The 14,904-nt window shown below is 36.5% G+C and overlaps 1 protein-coding gene across 1 annotated transcript; it reads right to left on the bottom strand.

Annotated features, from left to right (window-relative positions):
- Window positions 1-252: 252 nt before the first annotated feature.
- Window positions 253-9,452, bottom strand: LOC122797829 (uncharacterized protein DDB_G0292642-like). The gene is made up of 3 exons (XM_044066352.1): window positions 9,447-9,452; window positions 9,183-9,347; window positions 253-2,270 (listed from the first exon to the last, which is right to left on the bottom strand). Exons 1-3 carry the CDS (start codon window positions 9,450-9,452, stop codon window positions 1,803-1,805), a joined length of 639 nt encoding a protein of 212 aa, XP_043922287.1. The 3' UTR covers window positions 253-1,802.
- Window positions 9,453-14,904: the final 5,452 nt, after the last annotated feature.

Raw genomic sequence — 14,904 nt, 5'->3', positions numbered from 1 at the left:
GAGCTACACACTTTAGGGACCTAAACCTTGTCACCACAATAAACAGAACCTGCTGGAGGGATAGATTCCTGTCCCAGAGACTTCCCATACTCTGGAACAAACTACCTACCTATATCAAACAAAGCTCCTCATTAGCACTCTTCAAGAAAAATCTTGATGATTGGATGGGAGATAAGAAATTCACCCCAGGATCATTTCTGTGGCTCTGCTAGACAAGGGCGCAAGAAAATTATTTTCTTGGGTGGTGAAAGCCATAGTACCTTTTTGCTAGGCTTATATAGGCCTTAGGGCCAATAGCCTAGTATCTACATATGAACCTATGAACCTATAATACTTAAGGTCTTATCTACCATATCAATATGCTCACATTTACAGGGGTACCTCAATGCATAAGCACCATTATTACACAGGTCTTATCTACCGTATCAATATGCTGATATTTACAGGGGTATTTCAATGCATTACAATACAGCACCTCATTTAAAATAACAAACGTTCCTACCATTATTAGAACATTTAGAAATCATTCTGGAATCTTGGTTTAATGCTAACATTACTGACCATTCTGCTATTACTAGATTATGTGATACGCCATGTTTTGTTTTCCTAACATTCCAACTCTGTACTAAAATATGCCCTTGAAATTTTTATGGATGTATTAGAACAACAGGCATAAACTTTTAGTATCAATAACTTATACGTCTCACTGTTGTTCCTTACTAGACTGTTCAAAAATCTGAATTAAAGGTATAAAAAGAACACATACTCGTATCAAAACTGCTGAGAAAATTTGCTTTATGATTCATTATGTTGAAATTTAGTAAACTTTTCAAAATAAATCTTCAGATTAAGCTTCCTGATTATTATATTCCAGCTTTATCTTATATAACAGTGGTAGTAGAAAAAATGTAAGCTTTACTGATGGATAGATACTTGTTCCTCAGACAATTCAATACTGCAGCTATTTTGAAGGGACTAGTAACATAGCGAACATTATTACTGAAGTTTTACACTGGCTCTAATGACACAAAAAGTAATCCCAATAATTATTACACCTTTAGGCTATAGTTGCCTCTGTCCTGCAGTTGTCGCTATCATTTACAAACACAACTACATTTAAAATTATCAAATGTGGTAAGAGAGATATATATTTTGTTTTGCCTCCTAAATTGCTTCTAAGACTTGTTACTAATTTCTCATATATTTTCTGTACTTCTCATATTTTCTGAATACCAAGAGTTGAGGACCAACATTTTAGCCTTCATATTTTTTCCTGATTAGAAAATATTGGAGCACTTCAACTCATATATTATTTCTCTTTTATCGATTCGTAATCTGATAAGAGTACTGTGTTTTGTTTATACAGTTTAACATTTTATGTTGTTTGACCATAGCAAAGCAGTTTGCATAATTTTTAATATCACTGCTTTTGACTAAAAGTAACTGTGCATTATGAAACAGGAAATCATCTTCTGGACTTGACCCTCTGTGAAACTCGATACAGAGGAGAAGGTGTTTTACACTGACCCTAGCAACTCTCTAGCATGTCTGAGTTGTGTTAACTCAAGGCCACTTTCTCTTAATTAGCTCATGTGACAGTAAACTTGTCCATCAACTTCTGTCTTATTCTTCTGCTGGCTATAAAAAGCTGTCAAAGGAAAACAGAAAAAATTCAGCACCTAAAGAGGTAGCATTCAATCTGAATTCACTGTGAGTTACCTCAACCTGAAACTACTAAAACAGGCCTTATGGATCCTGTGGCTGAATCTAAAATGAAGCCTCTTGGAAATCGCGTTTCCAGTTTACCTAACTTGTTTATGAGCTCGCAAATGCCACTGTGGAATGCATTGTTGTCTGGGAGCAACAGCTGTGGCACATTTTGCATAATAACTTTCGGGTTGTTTTTCCTTGCAGGCATTAGCTGATTTTAAACAGGCAAAACAAAATTTATAATGACACCTTGCACAAGTCATATATTTGCACTGACTCTTGTGTTCTATTAGCAGTCCACATGTGGGGCAGGCACGGATTGATGGACAGTCTTTCACAGAACTTTCAGGAAGATTTATTAATCTGCAGTTCTTCAGAGCTTCAAGTGCCATATTTATGCATTCATCATTTCCACACCTATCAGAGTCTGTGCTTGTGTTCTTCCAGGGGTTCAGACACTGCCAGCAGAATTCATAAGTGCTTCTTTCTGAACATACAGTGCAAAGAACTCGTAAATTAGTGGTATCTTGTCTCTCTGTGAATGTTCTACAGCCAGGGCACTAAAAAAGGAAGCACAATTAGACATTAAAGTTTTTTTATTGCATACTGTTTAGTCTGTTACTGCATTTTTCTTACATTTTTGCCTGAACATTAATTTTACAGCACTAGCAATGGGCAGGAACATTCTTTCTAAGTACATACTAAGAATTAAACAGCATAGACTGTCTAAATCAGTTACAAGATGTATTTATTTATTTGTTCTGTTTACTGGGAAAGTCTAACTAGGCAAAGCCCCTTTTCAGAAGCAGTCTGGGGAGAAAAGGTTCCATATTCTAAACACTCGTTCAAATATTCAGCATGAGGTAACAGCACATATGTACGTTTTACCATTTAAGCACCTTATTTTAAAGATCATTCAGTTTTAATGAGTCAGACATTAGTAGAACATTTAGTCTGAGTTAACAGTTTATAGATATTTCTATACAAGTGTGTGTGTGTGTGTGTGTGTGTGTGTGTGTGTGTGTGTGTGTGTGTGTGTATATATATATATATATATATATATATATATATATATATATGTATATAAATACACACACACATTGCGGTACATCAAAGTGCACAAGCATCAGAACATGATCAATCAATGCTGTCACTTTGATAACAAATGTACATGACAAAAAAGGCATAAAAAATCCACATGATCCAAAAAGGGAAAAGAAAGGTTTTCTTTTCTTGGTGCAAAGCCCAAACACTTACTGTAACTTTCAATCAGATTTGTCTGCATAGTGGTAAAGTTAGAAAAAGGGTTTTTTCTACATCAGTGTATATCAGTGTATCAGTGTAGGGTTAGGATCACGGTTAGGATCAGCTTGCATGAGCCCCCCTGCATCATCTTACTCAGATGTGGTAATCCAAACCCTGTTCTTAGCCCAAACCCTAACCCTGACCCTACACACTGACTTATGAAAACCTCTTTCCCTAACAGTACCACACCACAATACATTTGGGCACACGCACCCATTCACTCACAAATATGCACCCGCACATGCCCACTCACATGTATCTACCTACCCCCCCCCCCCATTGCAACCATCCAGGCAGACACACACACACGCACACATATACAGACACAAACACATTCTCCACCAGAACCACTACTTCCTAAAACTTACCTGCATGCAGTGTCTCCCACTGACTCCATGGGATGGATGGCAGCCTTTTTGCTAAGTTAATTTTCTCAGCCAGCCAAGTTGTTTAGTCTCTCAATTTGCTTTCAGAACTTTACCTCTGAATCACCTTGCGATGCAAATGGGTAGCTGCAGGTATTTACAGGGGAGAGCACATAGCTAATTAACATTACCCAGCCCCCTAGATTGCCTCATTACCCTTTAAAATAGCTGGTGGGGCTGTCCTCCATGCTACTGCTTTCCACTTGTGGTAGGAGAGTCACTGAATCAGAAGGGGTTACTGTGAGGGGTCAGCTGCTGACGTTAAGGCTTGAGGTAACACCATCCCAGCCTTGAGCTGTTATTTTGTTTTGACGTCTGTCAGCATTTATACTACATAGTTTTATTTCAGCAGGGGTGAACCAGAATGAATATTATGGTTGCATAAAATAATATTTTGTACAGCATGTCATGGGTTAGAGTAAATGCCTCTTCATTTTACATGTTATTTTTTTGTGGGGGGGTGTTAGATTTTTACTGGTGTTTAGATTTATCTGTTAAGGTTTGAATATATCTGGTTTGTCAGTTGTAAATGCTTGTTTTTATTGACAGATATCTTCGTCGGTCTTTGGTGTGACATTAGAATACTTGGTTATGTATGACTATAGCTGCAGATATAAGGTTTTGTGTGTGTGTCTGTGCATGTAAGTGTGTATAAGCATGTGTGCATGAGGGTGAGAGCACTTTCTTTTAAGTTGCATGTAATAATTGGTAAATATCATTAAGAAACACTAGATATTTTAATAGTTTGAAAAGTTAATGTTTGTTTGTGGTATTTGTTTTCCCATAATTATTGCAGCAAAAGGGGACCATGTCCCCACCCCAAGTTCCTTAAATGCATTTCCTTAAGTACTCAAAGCATTTAAATCTAGAGCTTGTACTGTGATGCGCTTTCAATGAGTCACGCTGAACCAGTTAGTAAAAACAAGTGTTTTTGGTGGGAGCTGCCTTCTGGTCTCCATGTTCCTCATTTTGTTTTTATTCTGAGGCCACAGTGACTCACAAAAAGAATCACCAAGTTTGAAAATAATACATAACTCTCATGTTCTGGCTCTGAGTTTGTGTGACCTCAGTAAAAATTGTAAAAAGCTATGATGAGGAACACATTGCTACAAGTAACACCCCAAAATGAAAGAAATATCTGACAGTGGGGATATTTGTGCATGCTTCTGAGCTAAGAGATCCTGAGATTTATTGAGAGAAATGGTCTGGTGTACTACGATAGCTTTCAAAAATATAATGTTGGTGTCATTTTTTGTATGTATTTTTGTATTTTCTTCCTTTGTATGTCATTTGCATGGTGTGATTTTCTGTACATCACTAGTTTTGAGACCCATTCCCAGGCCAGAAGTCTCCTTGGCATTATGCCTGAACTGGAGTTGAGGTGAAGAAATGCCTGCCATTGAATGATAACACTGGAGGAATGTTACTGGAATCATTATATAGTTTAAGGTTTACTTCCTGGTACACATTTATAAACTTTGTTTTCTATTGTCAGACTATGTTTTTTATACAATTTAACCTTTGCTTGTTCTTTAGCATACCACAGGGGCCTCTTGAGGGGGGCTGGAGAATTCCAAGTGGCCATTTGAATTTTGCATCTCACGACTTTGGTCTGTTTACGTGGGACACCAACAGCATGGTTGTGTATGATTCCTGCAGAATTTTGTGTTGACACTTGTTCAAGTTAATGTGTAGCTGATTATTTCTAATGGCCTACTTACTGTAGACCTGTGATATAATTTTTGTTGCATGTTATTTTATTGCTTGTGGTATGCTATAATTCAAGCAGGGATTTTGCAGAAGGGATAATAGTGTAAATTTAGTCAGGCTATGAATATCGCTGTGAGTTTAAGAAGTGAGAGAGTCTTGTAAATAGCTATTTATTTAAGAGACCTACAGGATAATTGTTTATAGCACTGGAATCTCTATGTATCATTTATTATGTAGTCATTGTTTGTTTTCATATCTGACTTTTCCTTTCAAATCTGCAGCATTTCAATGCAATACTCTGAGTAAGCTATAAGGGTCAAAAGGGCCTTACGTTCAGATAAGAACAAAACTTCAGCAGTGGTGTATTTTGTTACTTACAATAACTCAGATTTGTTGGGGAGTCAATTATTCATATTTATTTATAAAAACAAAAATAAGGCCATTCTAGAGTTTCTCTAGATACTTTCATAAGAAGCAATAAAGCTGACAGGGAAAAGAATGATAATCCTTTAAAAGGATTACAGTTGTACATTTTTTATTTATTTTTCATGTTGCTTCTCGGGTTTTTTACCCCTGTCTTTGCCCAACTTCTTTACTCTCCTTTACTTCCTGTTTATAGCATTTACTTAACTCCTCCTCCTTACCAAAAGAAAACAAAAAGTCCATGTTTAGTTCATAGATTAGTACTAGGCTAAGGCTAACTGCCCTTGTAGGCCATTTTAAGCCTAGCCAGTTATCCCTTGTGAGACTCTAACCCTGCACTTTGTGTTTGTAAGGCACACACCTTAACCATTAGGCCACCCTCTCTTGTTGTCTCTTTATTTAAATCACAGATTCAACTTTAAAAATGATTTCAAACTTCTTACCAGTACATTCACCTGTGGCCCCATCACTTTTCATTATCCTGCAATATCACTTTTCCATGTGCATTATCCTATTTTTTAGGGAGGGGTAGATTTGCTTATTTCCATCCCCTCGCGTAAGCACAGTTTCTGTGTTTCCCTTTTCTTTTTATAAATAGTTTTTTTCTACTTCTGTCACCTTATTCCACAATATATCTGCTTCCTTTCACTCCCATCACTTATGAAGATTGCTGGCCATCCCCAACTCACACCACCAGCATGAACTAAACAATTTCAGTTTCCATTTCTTTCTTTCATTTTTTTTTTATAACTGGGGGTTGTCTCATAGGTTCATAGGTATATACTAGGTTTAATGACCTCTATGGCCTTTATAAGCTAAGTCATGCAACATAAGTCAATTGTGTCCCTATGTATCATAGGCATTTATTAGGAGGGGGTATGTTCGTTAGGAAGTTTCTAGAAGTTCTGTGGAGGGAGTATGTAAGCTAGGACATTACTGTCTGCCTCTGTCTATCAGAGACATGGAGGCCAGACCCAGGGTAAATTTCCCATCCATTGGTCAAGGTTACTCTTAAATAAGGTTAGGGATGGACTCTGCTTGATCTGGATAGGGATCCTGTTTCAGAGCATGGGGAACCTCTGAGACAGATATCTGTCACACCAACATGCCTTACTTATGTCACAAGCAAAATTTAAATCCTTGGATCTAATGGTTTTGATGATGCTTGTTTTGCAGATGTGCAAAAGGTTCATCAGAGCTGGATATGAAGATGCCTTGTATGCCAGGCATAGATCGCCTCTCAGTAACCTGCAGGAAACCAAATAGAGAGCAGAGCTTTAAGGCGATCCATATAGATAAGACTTACTCAAGTGAAGTAAGCCACTGTCAGCCTTGGACACCCCTCACTATGTATCCCATTTCTACATCTTTGCCAGGGCCATTGCTACATCCTTGCCAGGGCCAAGACCTGTAAAGAAGCACTCTGGAACACTTCATATTTAGACATGTACAGCCTTTCGTCTTTGTGGACTATGAACACTCTGTGACCAGAATGAAGAATGAATGCGGAAGGACTGTTGTACTGTGGTCAGATGTTGGTTTTATGGGTTTTTGGTATAAACAATAGCTTCCCTTTATACAATGGGTGTTCTCTTTTTCTTTTGTATCCTGCACCTGCTGACCATGTATCCTTCTCCAATGGGACCTGATCACATTAATTCCCTTACAGTAATGGTCTCCTTTATTCAGTGGGGAGACAGCCCGCTGGACGGACCATCATTCAGGCATCCATGAAGGTTGTTTGAGACTATATTTGATATGGGAAAGAAGAACAATTATCCCATCCAAGCATGCCTTGCTAACCCCCCAGATCAGACTGATGACCAGTCAATGTCCCTGGACCGGACTAGAAAGTTTTCCCTCTCCAGTCAACAGCTCACATTAAACTATATGATGGAACTGTAATGATTATGACCCTAAGCTTACTTCTCAGTGACTGAGCTGAGAACTCCCACCAAAGTGGGAACCTCCTATACCCTCTACTGAATGCAAGTGCACTCCAAGACATGTCTCCATAGGGCTGAAAACAGTAGCCTTGGAGTACCAACAAAGCCCACATCCTCTGGACACTAGCCAGTTGTGCAAGCCTCCACTTGCACACTAACAACTGACCATCAGGAAACTACTACTGCCCCCCACCGATGGAGAATACACAAGCTGCACCTTTCCTAGGCTTTAAAGCCTGCTGAAACAGGTATTCCAGCTACTACCCATTTTTTTTAATCATCTGGTTATATTCAAGGCTTTATCCCTTTATGCCACAAAAATGCTGTGGGCATTCTTGTGAGAGGATATGCCCTTCCTCCTTCACAGCCTACCTCATACATAAAGAAAAAATATTAGATTCTACTTAAATGGTGCCTGAGTCTTAAGACTTTCAGTTCAAATATATAAGAATGGCTAGGGTTTCACCTACACTTGTTCCTACACTCTATGAGTTTTAGCAAGATTTGTAAGATGCTCCAGTGTACATAACTAGTTATAGAAATTATTACTGGAACAGCTTGTATCTATAACATCTTGCTATTGTAAAGGTACTTGCTATATTAATTTGTTTGCTTCACTTCATTTTATATAAACGCCATAACGTTTATACTGCTGTGTTTGCTTTGCATTTATTCATTTTCGTAGGTTCAGAGGTGTGTACTAGGCTAATAGCCCTGGAGCCTTTACAAGCCTAGCCCATAGGATTAACCTGGCATCATGCTTTCACTACTTATTGCCTGACATCTAATATTTTCCTGTTTATTAGATTTATTTTACTGATGTTCTTAATGATGTTTGTATTATTTCTCTGTTTATTACTGTTTAATTACTACCTGTAGCTAAACATGTGGCTGCAGTTGGTAATTTTTGAATCAGTCCATTTCCCAGTAATTAAACATTACATAAAATAAACATAATTTAGGGTACACTGTGTACTAAGGAGAGACCATTTGTCAGTCAGAACTCGGGAGACCGTGAATAAGTGGATGACATTGTGAACACTAGAACACCCTGACACAGTCTGGGCTGGCGTGCATTATGACAATGAAAATATTTACAGCTTAGGCAGAATTAAAGTGAATAACTTTCACAGCAATATTAGGGAAGTCCATTGAAAACTGTCTTGATGGACACTATGTGAATAACTCTGTAACAGCTACTAGAAACAAAACACTTCAAAAAGTGCATTAATGGAAACTGTCTTACTACACACACAGCAGCACTTTATTAAATGGTTAGTTTACTTGACCAGTGTTGTTTTAACATAGTTGGTTTAGTCAAAATATGGTTTGTGAGACAAAGTGCTGGGGAAATACAGATTTTGAGTGTAGAATATTAAAAAAAGTACTAATGAAATGAACAATTAACATTTTCTATCAATGACTGTCTACTTTTTATATTATTTCTTCACTTTTTCATTTTCCCTCAGTTAATAACTTTATGATTGTCGTTTACAATCCTGTCTTAAAAACAGAGTATTGGTGACTTCTCTTTTCTTATATATCTTCCCTGACTAATATCAGAATGTGTAGAAAAAGATCAACTAAGAGCAACGTAAAACTAAATCTTTTAATTATCAATCATCCATTCACAATAGGCATTATCTTCTAACACTTTACTTACTTGTTTATATTCACAGAACTTTCTAGCAATTGCAAAGGCCAGTTTTTGCTCTAAAACTTCTTCTTCTTCATCTGTTAGAAAAGCAAGCTTTCGTACATCAGTATAGCACCATTCTGCCCCACACTCAACTCCACGAGTCTCGACGGGGCAGGAAAATTTCAAGCCCTGTGAAAAAAGGACATATTGAACTACTGTGAATATTCTGATTTATTATTAAATAATATAAGGCACTAAACAATGTAATATAATTAAGAAGAGTTTTACATGCATTTTCACAAAAAATTCTTAAAAATAGATTAATTCAGGGACTTCAGTACTCCTCATTACAATCAAATAATAAAGGGGTTACTTGGTTTTAGTACTGACAGTTGCTATACCTAGGTTCATTTTAGTCAGCAGTTAATGCACAGCAAAGTGAAATGAATGCCAAACTGAGCAATTATATAATGTTCCACCCATTTCAGTGGTGTGCTAAGTGACGTTAATAGAAAGCATTTTAATCTAGGGTATTGAGGTGTAACAAACAGGGATACCACCCAGCAGATTGGCATTGTTTCCAGTGAAAAGAAGTAAAACTGACAATATGCTCCCGAGGGGATTAATGAGCCAGTAAAGTGCAGAGAGTCATGTACATATAACACAATGGGTACTGGGCGATTTAGAATTTTAATGTAAGGCTGTACTATATGGCAGAATGAGTACCTTAAGTATGCCAACAACAATTTTGTCCTGGGGGCAGTTATCATCTGCTATTAAACTGAACGGTGGGACCCATGAGCTTCATCAGTCCATGTTTAACTATACTGGGATTTGACAAAAACATGCAGTTCCCAACTATACTGAAAATCATCACTGGTATCAAGACCTCTGTGGGTCTGTCTTGGTGAGGAAGCATATTTAGAAATGTTGGGGTGGGATGCTGCAAGGGAGGGTTGACCCCAGACTTCTTTTAGGACAGCTTCTTTTTTCCTTCTTAATTACATTGGGTGGACTTGTCAATGATTTCCAATGAATCCCTGCAAATATAGCATTTCAGAGAAACAGCGCTTCTTGTCTTGTGTGGTTGTATCCTTTTTTTGTAATTGTGGGCTGAAGCTAAAAGTAGTCCACTGAGATAAGCATTGTATCCCAGTTAATATAGCAATCACCCAATAAATAATAAATGCATATTATGACTGTTTCTTCCATGTGACTGTTGTGCCTGCTTCATAAGAAGTGAAGATGAGTCGATTAGATTCTTACTGGTACAAGACAGTTCTTAGATCTTTAGCATGTTCTGTGTAGAAAGATAGTATCCTACATGAGAACCTACATAAAAACCAGCATTATTACACCTTCCAGGAGTTGTCCTTGTAGCCTGAGGTCACAAGGTATTACACTGCATTTATCAGTTTCTCTTTCTTGCCACACTAGCTTTCTTGTTAGTCACGAAAATGATAATTCACAAGGATGTTAAGAGCATATTTTTATATTTCTAGTAAAAATCTTGTAGCTTGTAAGATTTTTTTCTCTGGTGCTGAACATGCTTGCTCTATAGCACATGAGTGTTAGTCAAACACATGATACGTTGTCTGTTTTTCCAAGAAACACTTCAGAATAACTTTTTGCTTCATTGAAATTTTCAAAAACTGATATGTAACTTATTGCATGTGGGACCCTTATAAATTAGGATATTTAGGAATTTTGAATCAATAGATACTGCTGAGAATATTTATTTGATTTTTTTTTTGTACCTCATAGTTAGGAGAGAGGCCATTGATAACTCACTGCAATTATGTTCTAACATGATATTTTAGTCAAGCAATGTGAAGAAATTATGTAACTGATTTCTAAGAGGAAGCAATTAAGTACCATGAAAATATAATACTGACATTTTTAATTTCAAGGCTTACCTGCTCTAAACGATAGGTACACCATAATTTCAATGATTCAGGAGTTGTTGCATGACCGCAGGGAAGTTTAACTTTGATATAGGATGACTGAAGCTCTCCTGAAACAGAATTATGAGTTGAAGTTATTGAAAAAATGTGGTTTCTAAAGTAGGAAAACAAGGGAAATATGCATTGCTAATGTGCTAATTGCCACTCTCCTGAATGATAAAACTGACTTGCACAATGTATTCACAGATATGTCTCTTGCAACTTTTGATTAAATGAAAAGGGGAGAGGAAAAGTCACACAACAATGTAGGATCAAAGGAAATGCACCTAAGTGTGTGTGTGTGTGTGTGTGTGTGTGTGTGTGTGTGTGTGTGTGTGTGTGTGTGTGTCATTTGTGAATAGTTGCAGTTGTAGATCTATGAAGGCAAAGGAGACAAAGACAGCAGCAATGACTTCAAATGGACCATTTAACTATGAATTCTAAGTTAAAATTGTACTTAGATCTATGCGTTGGTAGAACTGCACAATAAAACTGGATTTTCTATCCAGTTCTAAAATGTTGGAATTCATTTGTAGTTTTTATACACATGTGCGTGTGTGTGTGTGTGTGTGTGTGTGTGTGTGTGTGTGTGTGTGTGTGTGTGTGTGTGTGTGTGTGTGTGTGTGTGTTTGAAATTCTACAAGGAATACATTGGTTAAACCAGTACTTTGACCAATGTACGTTGGACGTAACACAGTTGCTACAAGAGATTTCATTTCCAGGTCCAAAGACTGTGAAAGTAATTTTGCTAGCATTATCCAAAAGAAATTCTGTGGGAGCAACCTAAGAAACCAAAAATAAAGCAAGCTAAGTATCATTACCTTTTGCAGCTGGGAAAACTGGACACTATTAACATTTGTAAACTCTATATGCATCATGTGTCCTGCTACTTACCCTTTGATGAATAATACAAATTATATCAAGGGTGTATTTCTGAGAAAACTATGCATATGGTAATGCTTATAAAATAATCTTATGTCTTAAAATGCTCTTGTTTAGGAAAATACAGAGCAATAAACTCAGAGCATTACCTTTACTCCTCATATATATATATTAAGCTACCATTATACACTGCTGCATTTTCAAAAATTATTAGGAGGAATTTCTAAATAGTTCTGAAAAACCTCCTTAAACGCTAAGGACAAAATTTTGAGACTAACTTCCTTGGCAAGATACTGCATTACTTTTTCTCTCCAGCATATCTCATTTTTTTTAGAATCAAAATTATGTTTGATAAACGTTGGACAGAAAATTCAAGATTTTCTCATAATCTCCTTTTAAAAAGATTTAAGTTATTTCAGCTTGGAAAATTTAGACATCTTTGTTTATATTACTATATCTTAATTTTCCTTCCTTTTTTCAGAGGTAAGAATGTTGTATAGAAATCAATGATCATTAATCTTCATTTTCCCTTTTATGGGGCAAAGTTGTTAAGTAAATTTTAATATGCCATACTAACACGAGCCTATGACTGCCTAAAACATTTAAATAAAGTGATTGTTTAGAACCAGGCTATACATCCTATATCAGCATACTCCAAAGTTTTGGTTCTGCTCAGATCAGAAGTGAAGAGTTCTCATTCATTAATACTTTGAGCTTACTCATATGAGCTATCAAAACAGGAATCCAGAGAAATGGGAATGCCAGGATCCTTGTTGGTCCACGTTACATAATAATTTATGAGTTACACAATAAACATTTTAAAACTGCTGTACGTTAGACAGTCTTCTCTAGAACGGTACCTACTACCCGGAACCACCTGCCTACTGACATTAAAAACTCTAGAAACCTTTAAAAGCTTCAAAGATGCACTTGAAGAGCATCTCTTTACTGAGTCTACCTGCAACTGCTACCATAACAATGGTTAGGTAACTTACCATCCCATATCATGAATACTAAAATACATTCAATAAACTTTTCTCAGTTTATTAATGTTGCATCTTATACACACATATATTTCACATGCATATAGGAGTTTATGTATTATATGTATGCATGATTACACTGCATTTTATGTATATCTTAGATTGTATTACATAATATATATATTGCATTTTATGTATATCTTAGATTGTATTACATAATATATATATTGCATTTTATGTATATCTTAGATTGTATTACATAATATATATATTGTATTTTATGTATATCTTAGACTGTATTACATAATATATATATTGCGTTTTATGTATATCTTAGATTGCATTACATAATATATATATTGCATTTTATGTATATCTTAGATTGTATTACATAATATATATATTGCATTTTATGTATATCTTAGACTGTATTACATAATATATATATTGCATTTTATGGATATCTTAGATTGTATTACATTATATATATATATATATATATATATATATATATATATATATATATATATATATATATTTCTTTTCTTAATTTACACTGACTAGATCTTTTACTCTTACCCTATCTGCATGGAGTATTAACATTATGCTCTGAATGTTTATTATAAACTCATGTTGTATATAATAATTTGAAAGACTATGATACATTTTTTGCTCATTGAACTTGAGAAGGGTCAACTCAGTGAACAAACAGTAAATAAATAAAATAAATTTGCCTTACAAGTAATCTTATGCTGCTGTTACCTTATTATACCTGAAGTTTGCTTGCTGTTACATGTAATTTGCATACAATGTTGAAAACATCTTTTGAGCATCTTGATTACTTTGCAAACTTCACAAAAGGTTGCACTATTTTCCAGTAAGACCCATCATATTTGATCAAAGCTTATTTCTGGACTGCAGCCTACATCTGTAAGTTTTTGCAATGAAAAGATAGGTAATTTATGGCAAGCATATTTGCAAGAGCCTGGTAACAGTCAGATTTCACAATAATCAGGTTAATGTAGCAGAAGTCTCTTCCATCCTGTTTCACTAACCGGATTCTAATGTACAGCTTTGTCCTGCATCATACTGGGTGAGGGTACACATAATACAGTATCTTATAGTACTGATGTAAACAGGTACCACTATGCAAGGTGTGTATTTCTGCGTGTATGTGTGTGTGTGTGTGTGTGTGTGTGTGTGTGTGTGTGTGTGTGTGTGTGTGTGTAGGGGGGGGGGTGATTCATTACCATAGAATTTCATAGAGCTTTTATCCTCAGCTGCTCTCATTACCCATTCTTGGCATGATGTGAGCTATGCTGAGATCATTGCAAGCCCTCAAAGCCATGAGACACTACAGCTTCACCCATGTGTCAGTGATGGTATTGCAGGCATTTAGCATGTCTGCAATACCAAAAATCCATACAGGTGTAGCTGTATACTCAAGAGGACATGCTGCACAACATGATAGATCAGATAATGTATACATGAGAGGTAGCAGAGCCATCATACATGTATTCTAATCATCTGGAGGCTGGGATGGGCATGCGGGGACACTAGTCCACCGGGAAATTTTATCTGGGTAAACGGTCCTTACTGGAATCTTGCAAGGTCTTGCACCACACCTAATTGTGCATACACTCAGTACTTAATCAGTTCTTCAAATGGCTCCTTCAGAGTAGCTGAACTTTCTCCACCTAAAGTCTCTGTAGTACCAGTTCTGTTTTTCAGCTGTCAGTTTATCTCAGTAGCTACTCTGTTGTTGCAGGGTTGTGCACTAGTCTCTGCGTGTGCACACCTCCAAAGTGGGTCAGTGTTGGGAGCCCTTGTGCCTCTTGGAATGTGACGTAGAGCTCCACAGGTCCTCATTAACATATACTAGTCAAAGACTGATGGAGCCCATGGCTGTAGAATTAGGTGCGGGGTAAATGTTTGGTG

The sequence above is a fragment of the Protopterus annectens genome, chromosome 3.part1 (genome assembly GCF_019279795.1).
Source record: "Protopterus annectens isolate FY-2018-M chromosome 3.part1, PAN1.0, whole genome shotgun sequence".
Lineage (NCBI taxonomy): Eukaryota > Metazoa > Chordata > Ceratodontiformes > Protopteridae > Protopterus > Protopterus annectens.
Note: the sequence above shows the minus strand (reverse complement) of the source record. Positions and strands in the feature narration are given on the sequence as shown.